This window comes from Chiloscyllium plagiosum, chromosome 3 (genome assembly GCF_004010195.1).
Source record: "Chiloscyllium plagiosum isolate BGI_BamShark_2017 chromosome 3, ASM401019v2, whole genome shotgun sequence".
Classification (NCBI taxonomy): Eukaryota; Metazoa; Chordata; class Chondrichthyes; order Orectolobiformes; family Hemiscylliidae; genus Chiloscyllium; species Chiloscyllium plagiosum.
The window spans coordinates 87,575,029-87,591,071 of record NC_057712.1 but is presented as its reverse complement, the minus strand read 5'-3'; the positions used below and the strand labels follow the sequence as shown (position 1 = coordinate 87,591,071).

General features: G+C 38.5%; 1 protein-coding gene across 2 annotated transcripts; it reads right to left on the bottom strand.

Annotated features, from left to right (window-relative positions):
• Window positions 1-233: 233 nt before the first annotated feature.
• prdm13 (PR domain containing 13) lies at window positions 234-16,043 on the bottom strand. Of its 2 annotated transcripts, none has more exons than XM_043685656.1 (4): window positions 15,782-16,043; window positions 7,584-7,715; window positions 7,327-7,447; window positions 234-2,602 (listed from the first exon to the last, which is right to left on the bottom strand). In XM_043685656.1, exons 1-4 carry the CDS (start codon window positions 15,803-15,805, stop codon window positions 1,119-1,121), a joined length of 1,761 nt encoding a protein of 586 aa, XP_043541591.1. In that variant the 5' UTR covers window positions 15,806-16,043; the 3' UTR covers window positions 234-1,118. The 2 variants fall into 2 exon arrangements, with proteins under 2 accessions (XP_043541591.1, XP_043541584.1); XM_043685649.1 differs by lacking the exon at window positions 15,782-16,043 and adding an exon at window positions 9,738-9,986.

Below are 16,043 nucleotides of genomic sequence, written 5' to 3'. Positions count from 1 at the left end.
GTTTTAATGGGATCTTACAAAATGGGGACACACGAAAGGGGAAAATGTTCTGTTTAATTATGTACAGAAATTTAGTAACATTCTACTGTGTCGTTACCAAATGTAAGTTCGAATTCATAGAGTTATTTCAGATTTTAGAACCCTACAGCAGAAAATGTGAACAAACTTACTCAGAAACTTTCGCAAAAAAATAGATTTGGTGAACAGCAAATCTTCAAAATGTTAAGTGAGTTTATTCGGAAATTCTCGCACAACGCGATGCAACGAAAAGGCGAATACCAAGTGCACTGTACATCATTCAATATAAAAACAAAAAATACACAACATATTGTTCTACTTCACAAAAAAATTATATCGTCTCTGAAATTATATATAGCATTATCACATACTTTCGATTCATGCTCCTAATATGTTTCCTGAAAACATATGTACATAAAGATGATCAGAACAATAATGGATGCCCTATTTTAAATAGTTTAAGTACTAATCTATCAACAAAGGTCCCTTTGTCATGTTTTGCGCTCGTCTTATAGTGCTTTAATACTTGTCCCTTTATAGACGCGACTTCACACAAAATTGAGTAATTGCTCCCAGCTCTACATCATAGGTCACTTTTAGCTTTGTCTGCAAATTAAGTTTGTTGACCCTCATACATTTGCTTAAATGATTGATATTCACTCCGGACCTGTCAAATTATTTGTCACCATGATTTCTAAATGAGGGTCATTCCATTTATTGAAATGTTTCGCTGATATTAACGTTGCATTATGACAAATTACTACATCGACGGATTAAAAACTGAATGGAAGAGCACTGATGATTTATTTTAATCATGCTTGTGATATTGAATTTGAGTTTTTTTTCACAGATGCGTTCATCTTATTTGTAATTCCATAGTCATTTATTAAGCGACGATCACTTGGCATTCATACATTGCATTAGCCGGAGCTATGGATATTGCTCAGCCCTAATAAATATCCTTTACTATCACAGTCACCGAAAGGCACAATTCCTATCATCTTATGTACAAAATAGACAGGCATTTATAGATGCTTCAAGCATTTTCTGGGTATTTTTTTGGCAATTCGGTGTTTACTGGCATCAGTTCTCCAAACTATTCATTGATCGTTGTTCTTTCCTGAATCTTGATCACTTTGATCATCTGTAAAGCAGACATCTACGTCGCTCTCGTTACTGTGGTCACTTTTCTGCTCAGGGTCGTCGAAAGATGATTCCGTTTTGCTCTCTGTTTTGTGTAGACTTTGCCCCGGGTGCCTTGATTTAACGTGCCTTTCCAAGTCTCTGCGACGGACAAGTACCTTGCCACAGAACTCACACCTGTAAGGCGTGTTCCCCTCCGCGTGCAAACGGATATGTTTGTTTAGGTTGCTGGGATCCCCAAAGGGTCGAAGGCAAACTTTGCATTTTAAAGGTTTGTACCCTGTGTGCGTCCGCATGTGGATTTTCAGTCCGTATTTCCGGGAGTAGAGTTTCCCACAGTACAAGCAGAGGTGACCTTTTTTGGGCTTGCCACTGGACGTGCTGCTGGTGGACATGGACTCCAGGCGGGACCTGCTCTTTTCTGCAGCGATACTCGACAGTTGCTGCGTGTGCATGGCGATCTCTCTGTCGATGTTGGTAATGGAACCAATTTCTGGGTTGAGAGATGGAGCTCCAAAGTAGGTGACGGATTCGGGGTATTTAATTAAGTTGCTGAAGTGGAACTTGAAGGGGTAATAGGGAGGACTGTACAGAAGCTCGCCATTGTAAACCGTTAAGGGCATAATGGGAATGTTGCATTCTCCTGCGAAAGGTTTACCTCCTTCAAAGGGAGGAATGGAGAACCTCTCAAAGTGAACGCTGGTTGGGATCGGGGTGTAACGGCTAGGAGACAAGCTGGCGTGCAGGCCCCTCTCGACATGTTTGAACGCAGATGTCTCTTCAAAACTGGGGAAGAGAGGGAAGCCTCTGCTGGTGTTGCTGCATGGCCATGCAGGCAGCGGCGGCTCGATGGAATGGACACATTTGGCTGCGTGGGCCCCCGCCATGCTCTCTCCAGAGGAGCGGGGTGATTTCAGACTGCTCACCACTTTATTGAAACCCAATCCAAGTGCTTTAGCGCCGCTGTCCCCGCTTGGATCCGACGAAATTAATTTCGATAATCCCGTGGGTTTAAACGCGGATCTAATCCCGGGGTGAAAGCCCATGGCGTTGACAAGTGAGGAGGTGCCGCCGCTGATGGTGGTCAGAGCTCCATGACTCCTGGCTGAATTAACACTCATGTCCAGGGCTCTGTCCTGTTCCTCCTCAGGTCCCACTGCCTTCTTGGTCATAATCATTTTGGTCAAAACTGGAGACGCAGGTCGTTTAGCTCCTTCTGTTGGGCCAGAGGAGATATGATGGCCATTTCTCGACGGTGTTGATGAGCTGGATATATCGGCGGTTTTCGGAGATTTGGTGAAAGTCTCTGAAATTCGGCATTGTTCGCTGTTGATGAAGCCCCTGCCGTTGCTCAGAGCGCAGTGGAAGTGGATATGAGCTATTAAAGTGTTCGGATATTTGAACGTTCTCCAGCAGTACCAACAAATATAACGCTCCTCCCCTAAAGAGATGAATGAGAAGAAGACTAAGTTTGCGATAACATTTCCACAAAGAAAACCAACAAATAACATCTGCAAGTTACTGTACCCAAAGGGTACTGTCGAATACAAAAGGGAAACAACGTTTCAAACTATTACCCATTTCTCAGCAATAATGGACCCAGTGATGCCCATATCCCAAGAACGATCTGTGTAGCTAACTTATCGATTGCAAAGAAGGCCGTGCGGTTATTAAAATGATACTTAAACGGTGATACACTGCTCACGGTTAGAATACACTCCCAACACACCAGCCCAGTTTCTCCGACCCAAGTCGATAACTTTCCAAATTAAATGGTAATAAATGTAAAAGGAAGTCAATGAGGCAAATGAGCTTGGTTGGATAATTTATATGTAATTCCTAGCCCTGTTATTTCATTATGCAGTTCTCTAAGGAGGAAACGCAAGCCTGACCAGACATTAACAACCTAGACAGTTAATGCTTTGGCCTTTGCAGGCCTTGGAGGTGATAACAGCTGTTCCTTGAAATCATGGGGCGCTTGAAACAATGCACTTGGCCCATCTGTTGATGTTGAAGAAAGGAGGCGTATGGCAAGGAGTTGAACAAACTGGTCAAAGAACAAACTATATATCATAAGCTTCGCATTAAAATCGGAACAATGCCGAGGATATAAACGTGCTATCGGAAGACCAGCAGTCAGTTTAGGTGCTCACAATTGTAACGGGAGAATGACATCCATCTATTCATTTCCAACTTAAAGCACGGTTCTGTATATTGCACAATCATTTTTAATCTTTACCGTTGCTTGATCTTTTTGCTTTATCTTTTTGTGTAAATGAATGTTTTGATTTCTTTCAATGTTTCTTCCTGCAATTCTTTCTAGTTTTTTTTCTTAAATTCCGCTCTTTCTCCTCTCTTCCCTTACTTTCCACATCAGTTTCTTTGCTTGCTCCTTTCCAAATAGGGTTCCTTGATGAACGTAGCTTAGTACCATTAACCGTTAGATTTCTTACATTTTGCTCCTCCACCATTCTCACATGTATGCGATGTCAATTGTATTTGTGGTTCTCGAACCAATACTGCACGTATACTTAAAATTTAATCGACTGTTTTCCGGCATTGATCTTAACAATATAGATTATTTCTGAACAGTTGCAAAGATCAAACTTTGTTCCGAAGCTTTTCAACTGCAAAGATGTCTAAAGGATCAAAATATATCAGTCCTCTGATTATTAGCTAAAAATTAGTGCGAATCAAAGGCATTTGGTCTGTTTAATGTATTGATAATTTCGTTTTGATTCTACCTTATTGAACCCATTTAACAAAAGTGTGCATCAGATATTTTTGAACCCGGATAAATGGTTCTCATGTGTGTAGTTAAAATACAATATTTGATACTTCATTCAATATATTGTAAGTTATTATTACTTGCTATTTCAAAATCAGCATGAACTCCAACTGTTTACAAATATCAACCTTTGTATCAATTAAGAATACAATGGAAACTTGAAACTTAAAAAAGTTTAATTTCGAAAGCTTAATTCCAAATCCGTGCCGGCAAAACAAGAAAAAAAAATCGATGTACATTTCCCCAAAATATTCAGCTTGTTTAAATGTATTTTAAAAAACAAAACTTCGAATACCTATCTGCTTACAAACTTCAAAAAGCTGCATTTAAATAATTACAGTCTAAGTTCACACCGATAATGTATTGATTAGACATCAGTTCATGCTAGCGCCTTTGAAACGAGTGAACTTTATCCCTGGAACATGAACTGTTCAATATTTGCTTTTATGTAAAACGTTTTCTCAATAATTATGTTGTGCGAAGAAGAAATCGTGAGATCAGATCAAAACACAGAGATTGCATTGCAATATAACATGTTGCATTACAATATTTTAAAATGATTTTATCGTTTTAAATTAGTATTAGGTCTAAAATAATCTTTTGAAAAGATTGTTATGCAAGGTGGATAATCAATCAGGTAGAGCATTTCCAATCGAAACTTTAAAATGCAGAGGCAATTAGATTCAGAATTGCTCATCGAGTTGCCCATTCTCTGGCAGATTGAACTGCAAAGCAAGCTAGTGTTTAAGAACATAATTATCCCAGGTGTGGGCAGACCGTTCAGAAGAAATTGTAGCCTATTGCATTCAAAGTCAGCAAGAAACTGGGTGTTCTATCGTCACGCTGAAAGTGAAGTACTTTTTAAGAGAGTGTTCAGAACAGGTAATGTAAATGACCTCAACATTACTAACGACCAACAGAATAGTGTCCGAAATATTTACTATTTCACTGACATAATTAGTGATGAATTGATTTAATCTTACCTGCTTAGTTAACTCTTATTGAAATATATACCTGTAAATACTTCAGAAATGAACACTTATATCCTTTCCAACACTACTTGTTAGCAAGCATCTGTATTATACCACAAAAATGGAAAGCAGTTGTCGTTCTGTTATGTGCTACATCATGCCAGCATCCTGCATATACAATCTATCCACGTTGAACTCCAGGAGGTGGTCTTGATATGATCAGAACTGGAAGCCTGAAGCAAAGGGTCTACATGCTATCTGTTGACTTTGGGAGCGTTTGCAAACCTGACTTGTAATTGCTAAACCGCTTTGGCTGAAGCAATGTCTTCAGTAATCTTTTCACATTAACTACAACTTAGTTTAGAGACCAAAGAAAAGTGTCGATCCTCCCCTTCCCCCAACCGAGACCACCAGCACCTCTTCCTTTGAAAAATAAGATTAAATAGCTGAGTTCACCAGTGGATCTTGTTATTAATCCTTTGAGGAATGCAATGTTGCATCCACGCAGAGTTTGGAATCAGGATTCCTTTCAACATTCCGATCTGGTATAAATAGCATCTATCCGAGACGTGAAATCGTGGAATGTTCATAAACTCCATTTTTGAATATTTCAACTATAAATTATCTACTATTTGTTTGATCAATTATTCCTCTACGAAACACAGTTAGAATTTAACTGGAGTAATAATCATAAATCAAAACAAACTGCAATGAAACAATGTACAAAGTTCCTCGAAACGTCCGTACTGTATGTTATATTGTGTTACCTCTTTAATCTTACCTTGTCCCTAAATATGACCTGCATATGAATATACGAAATAAACTGCAAAAATGCGAACATGGATTGTGTTAAGTTCTGGAAAAATGTACGTCTATCTTATTGTCATGGTTCAAGTCTTTCTATCAATTCGAAAATAGGTTTGTGCAGCGGTCAATAAATACAAAGGTATATAACTTCAAAGAACTGTATGTGATAAAATGGTGGCCCGGTAACAATTTCGGTCTATTTTGCAATTCGAATCAAAGAGGTATGTTTTTCTCCCATTGGGCCTTTGCTAAGTTTTGCCAAGTTCGTCAACATAGAAATGCTGAATACATCTCTCCGACAGATTAGTAGAAATCCGTTTTAATTAGTTAAAAAGACTGTTGCCATGCTAACATTTTCAATCGTATTCTTAAATTCAAACCTGAGCAGCGAACTATATATTTGCAGTGCTTTTCCTCTTCTACTTTAAGGAGAATAGAACCAAGGACTATCTGCTCAGAGGAGATGTTCAGTTGTTCGACGTCAACATTGTACTAGTGTGTCATTAATTGCTTCTGCCGGTGGGATAGAAACGTTCTTCATTCACAACGCGACTCAGTGAGTCAGATTCAAACCTCAGGTTTGGTGGCTGAAGCTGAACGTAGCAACTTGCCATCGATCGACAATCCATTTCTTGCAAATACAAGTTATTATGCTATTTCGTTGAGGCATATTGTATTATCCCAAATGTTTATCGAGTTCAACTTAGTTCTTTGAATACACTGTGCCAATATTTTGACTCTCGTATAGCAACAGGAGTCCAGAATAAGTTAATGTGTGTAATTCACTGCTTCTTACGGGTCGGCAATGAATTTAATTCTCACCCACCCCCGCCCCCAGATCCATTGACAGCTCATTGCAATCAATTTTTTAAAAATCACAGAAAGTGGCACACCAACACCTCTCAAAATTCCAGTTAATTCAGCCAAGTAGAAAAAAATGCAAAATAATTTACCAAGCAGTAGTCTGTAAACGCACATGCTGCGTGTCACTGGGGAAACACGGACTTCACAACATTCAAAATGATCAATGCAACGATTGCAGCACTTTCATTTTTACAAATAGTAAGCAAGCGAACTAACTTGTCGAACGACATTTAAAAGGACCCACGGAAACATTAAGGTCACGCATAGCATATTTGCATAAATCGCAGATTACTCCAACAATTTTAGGATTGGGCATTTGAAAAATTCATTGGTTCATCCACGGTAACTTAACTCGAACAGCAAATTTCGTTATCCATTAAGAGAAAATGTAATAACTATAATTGTTAATTATACTTTTCGTTATACAGCGACAACTCACTGAAATCCTGTAATAAGCCTAGATGTTTGAATAAATATTGATGACTATCACTCTGCCTTCACCTATCAACTATATCCATGTTCACAGGTACCTTATCTTTACAAGCAATCTGTGTTTATATTGTCCACACATTATGCACCTTTGTTTTTACGTACATAAATATTTCTGCAGAAAAAATCTTTCAACCAAGTTACCTAGAAATGTTATTTAATTAAATGCATATTTTTCAAACTAAAGAAATGTTTTCAGCGCTCCTTTATGCTCTTATCCAGTGACACTCAGGTGCTACTTCCTACCTTTCTCATCGTGTGTCGGTGTGGCTGTAGTTGGTATATCGAACCACTGAGCCAGAGTGCTGGAATACCATGCTGCTAACTCCTCCCCAGGCTGGATATCCCTCAGCGTTCTGTAAAAGATCTGCGGAGGAGAGCAGATACAGTAATCTAAGGATACTTTATGATTTACTCTTTTATATACACTGTGATATACACTGTTAGTTTGATTTCTTTATTTTAAAAAAGACAAACCATGCCAGAAAGGTCATGTAATGTACCTGTCCCCCAGGAAGGTCAGTGATCGCTTCCAGGTTCTGCTCTTGAATGTGTCTGGCAGCTCGGATTAACTCTATCCATTCCGGGACGGAATCGCCAGCTTCATCAACCAAATGCCCTCTGACAAAGCGTACCTGAAATACATCCCCAGAACCGCAATTTAGGAAAGGTCCTTCTAATTTTATTGCGTTATTTTTCAACGCTCTTTTAACTCGCACGCAGTGATTTCACTTGCCTAGTCTGCTTGCAACAGAAGCAATCCCCATCACATTATGTAGTTACATTCAGAAAGGGCAAAGGGTATCTTTTAAAAAGATCTAAAACTAAATTAGAAATCTGACGTTTTGGACGAAAGGCGTGCATCACTTTAAGTCTTGTTTGTTATTGATTTAGCAATCATTAATATGCTAGACAGATTGCGCGGCTGAAAATTGAAATTAAAATTATCGAGTAAAAATTCCATGCTATGCTAAAGAAAAAGTGATCCGAAGATATCTGGCGGTGAGCTGATTCCGCGACAAATTATAATGACTGTGGGGAAGTTGGGAAAACATAGCTTTGCATAAGGTAGAAAAAAATTGTTTCATAGAAGTTGCATCTAACAGTTTCCGTTTATTCCATATCGTTGGAAATATTTTTTAAAATCACACCTTTGAATCTTCAGTTATTTCTCAAATGTCTCTAGTTCAATTAAATTAAAATTTAATTTGCCCACGTATTAAGAATTTTTAACTTTAAAAGGACAACAATGAAAAAGCCTTGTTTTGTTTATTAATAAAGCGTCAACTATAAATTCGCGTTGAAAAGCATGTTCACAAAGTAGACTTTTCACGCGGTTAATATAGCATCAGTGTACAAAGAGCTCCCATTGACACATGTTTTACTGACACCTGTTCACTTTTGGCAATTGACCGATTGGATAATTGAATTTTAAGGAGCAGCCGGCCTTATCTCCTCACTTATTTTACACCTTACATTATGTTCGCTAATAAACATGCTGGCTTCTAAACAGATAACCCCCAACTAACAGACGTTGAAATATTCTCTATGCAGCGGGCTGGCCAACAAAATATCGGGGTGGGGTGGATCAATTGCGGCCATTGAGAGTCGCTTGGGGAAAGTGAACTGTAATTAGGCAGAGCGACTATTAGCACAATCGAAACCGACGAGAAATAAATAACATGGCTCGTCAGAGCGTGTAGTGAGGTGGGTGGGTGGTGGGGGGGGGGGGGGGGGGGCGGGTAGGTGGCAGAGGGGGAGAGGGTTGGATAAAAAATCAAAAATCTGACCATGACATACGAAACGACATCTGCACCTGTTTAAGGAGGTCCATGAGAAAATGCGGAGTTGGACAGTGGAAACAATCAACCTGAATAACACTATCTGGTCTGTATGTTTCTGTTACCAGACACACACATACACAACCATGTCCGCAGTTAAACTGCATGAATCGTGATTGTGAAAATGCGGTTCAACTATTGATAACTAACTACAACAAGAGGAAGCACTGTCTAGTTAATAACAACTTGTTCTTCTCAATTTCACTGCTAAATGTGTATTAACTGAAAATAATCCAATTGCTTATGATTCGATTAATTTAACCATACTAAAGAAATAATACCTGGATGTTCAAGAACACGATTTATACCAAGAAAGGGATTACTAAAATTCCAGCTATAAGCATGCAAGATCACCTACAATAAGCATTCTCAATCTCTCAACAAAAGCAGAATACGATCATTAATAGAAGCCTGGCCGCGCTATTAATTGCAGTCCTATCAAACACGAATGCAGGAATTGGATCCAATTGAAGCAGTTTGTCAATAACTCGGACAGAAGTTATCAGACTATGGTAATTCCCAGGAAAATACAATTAGCTAACAATTAGCGAGCAAGTGATACAATTAGACAAACCTAAAGCAGCGCTCACAGATCCTAAAGATTATAGACTTGTTATTTTGTCCAGTAATATCCTTTCATAAAGAATTGGCCTGTAGTATCGTTTTGCTTGTTTAATTATTTGTGAAAAAAATAACACCTCGCATTTCTCGCAGCTGCTACGAAACTACCAACTGAGTCGAAGTTCCCAAATTTACAAACTACTAGGGGAACATTTGTATTTGAAATATTAACAGTGATGCAACGAAAACTGTTACCTTTTTCCGGTTGAAATGCTCCTTGCGATCGGACATATATTTTCCCAGCCTAAAAATGCCCTGCACAGGACCCAAGCGCAGACCGGCTGGGATGGTGCTATCCGCGGTCACGGTGATCGCCGAGCTCCGGGGGGTTTGCATGGCTCCGGGGATACAAGGGGGAGGAAAAGAAGGAGCGAAGGAAGAGGGATGGATTGACAGCGAGATGAGACAGATGAGAGAGAGAGAGAGAGAGAGAGATGGACACAGACTGGTCTCCGCCTGCAAAATGACGCGATGGAGTCCGTGCGCTGCGCTTTTTCTATCCAAAGGGGGGAACGCTGCGTTGCAGCAAAATGCACAGAGTGCCTCAGTTTGGTGAGAGAGTTTTGGTGCGATCACAGCTGCAAGTCACAGCCAAGAGGGTCAGAGAGACACACATGGAGACTTTCCCTACCCAACTGAATAATGAAGTGCTCGAAATGGCCAGGAACAATGGCCCAGGCGACCTTCCCATTCCTAAAATCCAATTTGTCAAGGGCGCAAAAAAGGCGATTGTGAATCAAAGGTCTGGCGGGACCATTAATCGTCAGCTTGTGTTATTGTCCGGTCGACAGTTACGATATTTTAAGTGACAAATTCACTGTATAATTTCTCCATAAATTTTGCCTTCTTTTATTGCGACCAACAAAACTTTGGGAAAATAAGTGACTAAAGTTAAGTCTACTTGGCTGATTCTTTTCAGGTTAAATATACTTCAAAGATTTTACTCTCCCCCTTGCTTTTTTTTTATTTTCTCAGAGGAGTGGATCTCAGTTAAACAAAGAGAGCAGGAATGTTTGGAGGACTTGTTAACTTCTATTGATTCGGCGTGTGCCGCATAGAAACGGGGCAGGTACTTGATGGTAAAACACCAGAAGAAAAGTCGCTACCGGCTCAAGATAATCGCCATCTACATTTGTCCAGCAATCCAGTTAAAGTCCTGGTCCGTACAGTGGGGAAAATTATTTAAGCCCATTGATTCCAAGTAACCTTTGCCAATACTGGGCATTCCAAAGTCTGTTTTGATACTCTGATTGGCAAATTCAGAGTGACCCGCGTTGTTAAAACAAACAGGGGTTGTATCAATTCAGCTTTCCTTGTCCAGTTCCTAGAGGGACAATTACAAGAGCTCGAATTTTAATCCCCCTTTGTTCTAGTAAAACATTGCCCTTCTACAGAATTAGAAAGCTTGAGGTGACATCTTATCCATTTGAAAATCAATTTCAAAACAAAACATTGATTTTCTTCCACAATGTTTACTTAATCTTGTATCAGGAATATTTTCAAATCTAGCCGTTTTAGACAAGAAATAAAATGCCCTGGTTATAAACATTTTCCACTTGAAGATTTGAAAAAAATGTTTGAGGTCATTGGAACGATTCTTATCATTTGGTGGTCAGGAAGTGAAACGATGTTTGAAAAAGCGAAATAAATCATCAAGCTGTTTAACCTCCTATTGAAAGTAAACCCGTCTCTCCATCTGGAAGGCTTATTAAAATTACGTTATTTATATTTCATTACTAAGAAATATATTATTTCCTTATTTACAATAAGATGCAACAAAATGCGTTCTGAATTGCTAACAGACAGAACTACCTGTGTTGTGTTCATGTATTTAAATTAAGGATGTGTCCCATGCACTATACGGAAACAGAATAAGTTGTTTTATTCTTTTAAAGGTATAATTTAATACCTTGTCAAAAGTATATTAAATTGTAACAGTAACCTTAAGGCGGGTGCGATTTAATAACACGGAAAGGCAATGCAATGATCCTTTGATTTACTTACTACACATCATCCAATTAATATAACGTCTGTGGGCAGCTTGAGATCTATTTTATAAAGTCGCCAAATAGCATAATAAATTTATTTCATACACTTGGGGAAAGTATGGATAATCTGTGTCCAGATTTAACTCATAGAATTGGAATGCAGTAACATTGATAGATTCAAGCATTGTCAATGACCCTAAATGTTGCCACTGGGTTGCATGTGTTTTATTGTGAGTGATACCAGAACGGTCAACTATCCTTCGTGAAATTGTTTCTCCGCCGATTTCACTATGTAGAAGGGAGCTTGTTTGCTGCAGATGAAAAACAAGTTTTAGAAATGTTAATTTGCAAAACTTTGGCCTTTTTGTAAGGAGCTAAAATCTTAATCATCGGCGTTTGTAAAGATGAGATTAATTTGATATAATCAACAGACATATAATTACCAGTACAGATTTCTTCGAACAATGAAACAAATCATATGGATTCAATTGTTAACCATACATCAAAACCTAGGACGTAGAGAAGTATTTCTATGGATTTCGCCAACGTCGAAAAAATTACAATTTATTAGGAATTGCGTCCGACTACATATTAATACATTTTTGGAAAGAATTCTTAGTTCTCTTTGCATTCATCGTTATATCAACATTGGATTTAATATATCAAATGACAATACAGGACTACAGTTCTATGTGCGTGAAGAGAAGTTTAAAAAAAAAACAGGATTTGACCTCTTTGATAGGTCTTCATTGGCATTTCTCTCAATGGCAGAAAAAGGAACAAGAAGTTCGGGGCAATAAATTTAAGCCATGAACATGTCCCTGTAACCTCTGGCCTGGCGACTTTAGGATGACACCAAGTTAAATTGGGCAAGCAGAGGTAGATGGCTTTGGACTGCAAGGTACCCCATTGCTCCATTTATGGAGCCTTTCCATACTTTATTTAATGATCTCAAAGCGTGAACGACACGCGAACAATTTTATCAATAGGACCATGTAAAATCTGACTGGGAGGAAAGTTATTTATTAATGTCCGCCAATTGTGACTGGTTCCCAGCCACTGAAAATAAAGAGCCCTGCTCTGAAATCATTCACCCTAGCACGGTACTTTTCTTCCACTGTGGCTCAAAGATGCACTTTTCCAAGTGAAATAAATTTGGCCAGAGGAGAGGGAAGAAACACGTTTTCTTTTATATTTTCCTCCAAAAGAAAGAAAAAATAAAACGCAAGGGTGAAACCAATCTAATGTGTCCACTGGAGCAGGAGCCAGAATGAAAGCTGGGGTGTTAAAAGTAAAAGCAGTGTTCGAAGCAAATGGGATGGAAAATTAAATGAAATTAAATAGCTTGAACGACTGTATTGTGTCTTATAAAAGGACACATTAATTACATGGTTTCAGCTTTATTCCAGGACAATGTTGTGGACTGGGAGATAATCAAAACATTCCAGGGCTCGCTGTCACAGACTTTTAACTGGCGACAAAACAATATTTCGCCCGCATTAACGAAAGATGATCGGTTTGCACCAAAATATAGTTTGATACGAATTCCTGCATCAGCTTGATCTCTTTTGCGCGTGCCGTTGAACTGTCATTGCCATCAAGTAACATTTTTGGCATAATGTTCTTTTTGATTTAACAGGTTGCCCGATAATCAGCCATGAATGTTGCAGAACAACAGACGTCCAGAGCCACAGCAGCCTGGGCCAATGTCCCACCAGGGAGCTCCATTCAACACATCAAAATGCTTCTGGCTGGAGAAGATTCAACATTACTTTCAAACCAGCATGAATGCCTGTATATAGAGTCAACTTAATTATGGGCAAGCAGTGGGGTAAACAGAAGTTTTCGCAAACTCTTGTGCATAAGGGATTTTTTTTAAAATTATCTTCGGAAAACTTTGTTTATGTATAATTTCTATCGGGGTTCTTCAATTTTTAATATAAAAAGCAAATAAAAGTTGTGTATTAATTACAATTGCATCCAAAGTTAGGTATTTTGATTTCACAGATTATTATTACTCTATTTGTGAGCAAAGAGTATTACTGGAAGTACCAAAGGTATTCAATGTATTCAAAAGCGAAATCTCTATGGGATGTATGGGGAACGCCTCCCTATTGTAGCCTGATGCGGTAAGAAATAGCGCCAATAGGAGATAAATCCACCGTGAATTGATGTTATTCTTTGTTTTAATTTTTACATTAACTACAGCGGTATAAACAGAAACAATAACAAACTTTGATGGTGGCTAGGCATTTATTAAAATTATGGCAAAATTGCGATTATTAAAGAATCCTACCTAATGACCTACTTACAAATTAAACATAATAATTTGCCCATTCGAATTATCTTATCTCGGTTGTCCTTGTTTATTTTCCCGTTTAAGTGAAGCCAATCTAAAATTAAGATTTTAAAATCCCTATCTAAGGTTGAAGATATCTTTATGCCACGATTTCAGTATGCAAGAAGTCAACTGCCCCCTTTTTTAAACTGAATTCTCCAACTTTTACTTCATTTTCGGTTGATGTGGTGAAGATAAAAGGCGAGAGACTTGTGGCTGAATTGAAATGTTTCGGTGTACCTTATAAATTCATACCTTTTCTCACTCGATCGCATTAGAATGAATTCTCCACTCAATTCGATTTTCCTTGCTGTTGGGCACATTTAGGAGAGAGTCTATTTATGAAGTTCATTTCTAGGCAAATGAATTCAGAGCCTGGGCCTTATGAATAGGACCGTGTGTCAGCCGCCCCTAATTGGGATTAAAGCACTCGGGACCATATGCACAGAGTGACAGAAATTCTCAGGTCTCATTGTATTACAGGACAAGATCAGTAACCAGCCAATTTCCAACCACCCTTCTGAATAACATAGCTGCTTACAATACAGTCTAAAGGCTTATTTGTTGGCATACCTTGGCCGTTTTTTTCAATGCTATTGAAAAAAAATCAAAAATAAAATCACCTTTTGAATAAAATATACTAGCGTTTTATTGTTTCTATTGTAACTAAATATTGACAAAATAGCACAATATCTTTTCACAATATCGTGAAAAGTACAAAGCAATTATTTCAACATACTAGCCTTAGAAATTAAGATACTGCTAAATGAATCCATGTGCACAGAAGCTTTTATTTGTGTTGTATGGAGATGAAGCAAGTTTGCTCGAAATGGTTAGAAAGGATGTTTGAAGCAACAATAATTTTGTGCAGTTTCTGCTCGAAATGTTGATTGCCGCTCTTTTTTCTCTAACAAACTAAGGTTTTGGAGACACGAGCTACGTTATTTGATACTCTTGTCATTTACAAAGTTTGTAGAGTTGGGGAACTGCTCAGAACAGAACGACTTGCTTTCAGAGCCTTGCTTTGAGTAGCACATGTCTGAGAAGACGAACAAAAGGGACCGCAGCCTTTTAAATGTCAGTACGCTGTAGACCAATAAACAAACCTGATTATGCCTTGCAACTTGAATGACATGCAAGCGTTCTAAATGGGGCCTGGTAGTTTTGCCAGAAAGTAACTTAGAAAACCACGAAGTTTGTCACAGGGTTTTTATTCTATGTGTCCGGTGTATAATCAGATGGGGCTGCTTTGGCTAATGCTGTTATTTGGTCTGTAATAAGTGCAACGTGAAATGCTTTAAAACGTAAGTATAAATTGCATGAGGGCAATTATATCAAATTTTAGGTAATTGTGAGATCTGGTTCCTCGGGCTCTGTGATCATCTTGAGTGATCTCAAGGTGTACAGCTACATGCAGAGAAGTGTCATACCTATCAGATAGTCCCATACCCGGTTAATATCAGTACCCTTCCCCTTCCCAATTACAAACAATATTATATCATTACACTGAAAATAAAATACTGTTGGCGCGAACATCTATAGGACATGTGAATTTCAAGAACTGGTAGCTGGTGTGAGATGCAAGTTCTGTTCGCTATGGGTACAATCATTTGAACAATCGATACCCTCAATAGGATACGTCCATGGTACAATAATTTTAAAATAAGGGGAAACAAATGACCCAGGCACGTTTCGTCACCGAGACAGGGATGTCAATTCCAAGCACGGATCATAAAAATATGAGATTTAAATGATGTATTTTCATGCATTGGTGATAACTATAAATTAGTATGATTGCACGTACTCTAGATGCAGCACTGTATTATATCATAGTTATCATCTAATTAAAGATTAAAGATAAAATCCCGTGTTTTAAAGATTTGCAAAAATAAAATTAGCATGGTCAGCGTTACCGTCAGGGCGAGGTTCCAGTACATTCACGGAGCGGAATGGGGGTGTTAGTAGATATGACTGCATGGATTTATACGAAATTAGTTCGAAGACGTGACTGCTGGGCTACGTATTCAGTGTGCACTCCAACTGAATGTTGATAAAGGTGGAACTGTTGTATAAAATGTTGTTCGTAGGCCTTCCATATTCCGCAGGCAAGAATAGTAAGTTGTCAAAGCTTTGTACAGTACCGCAACTCAATTTTAATAATCAGTTCAACACCTA

Excerpts from the sequence above, each read along its gene's own strand:
- prdm13 (XM_043685649.1), bottom strand. The coding sequence starts at position 9,878 with ATGCAAACCCCCCGGAGCTCGGCGATCACCGTGACCGCGGATAGCACC. Across the intron at positions 7,448-7,583 it reads CTGACCTTCCTGGGGGACAG|ATCTTTTACAGAACGCTGAG; the intron begins GTACATTACATG and ends TCTCCTCCGCAG. Across the intron at positions 2,603-7,326 it reads ACCGACACACGATGAGAAAG|GGGAGGAGCGTTATATTTGT; the intron begins GTAGGAAGTAGC and ends TCATCTCTTTAG.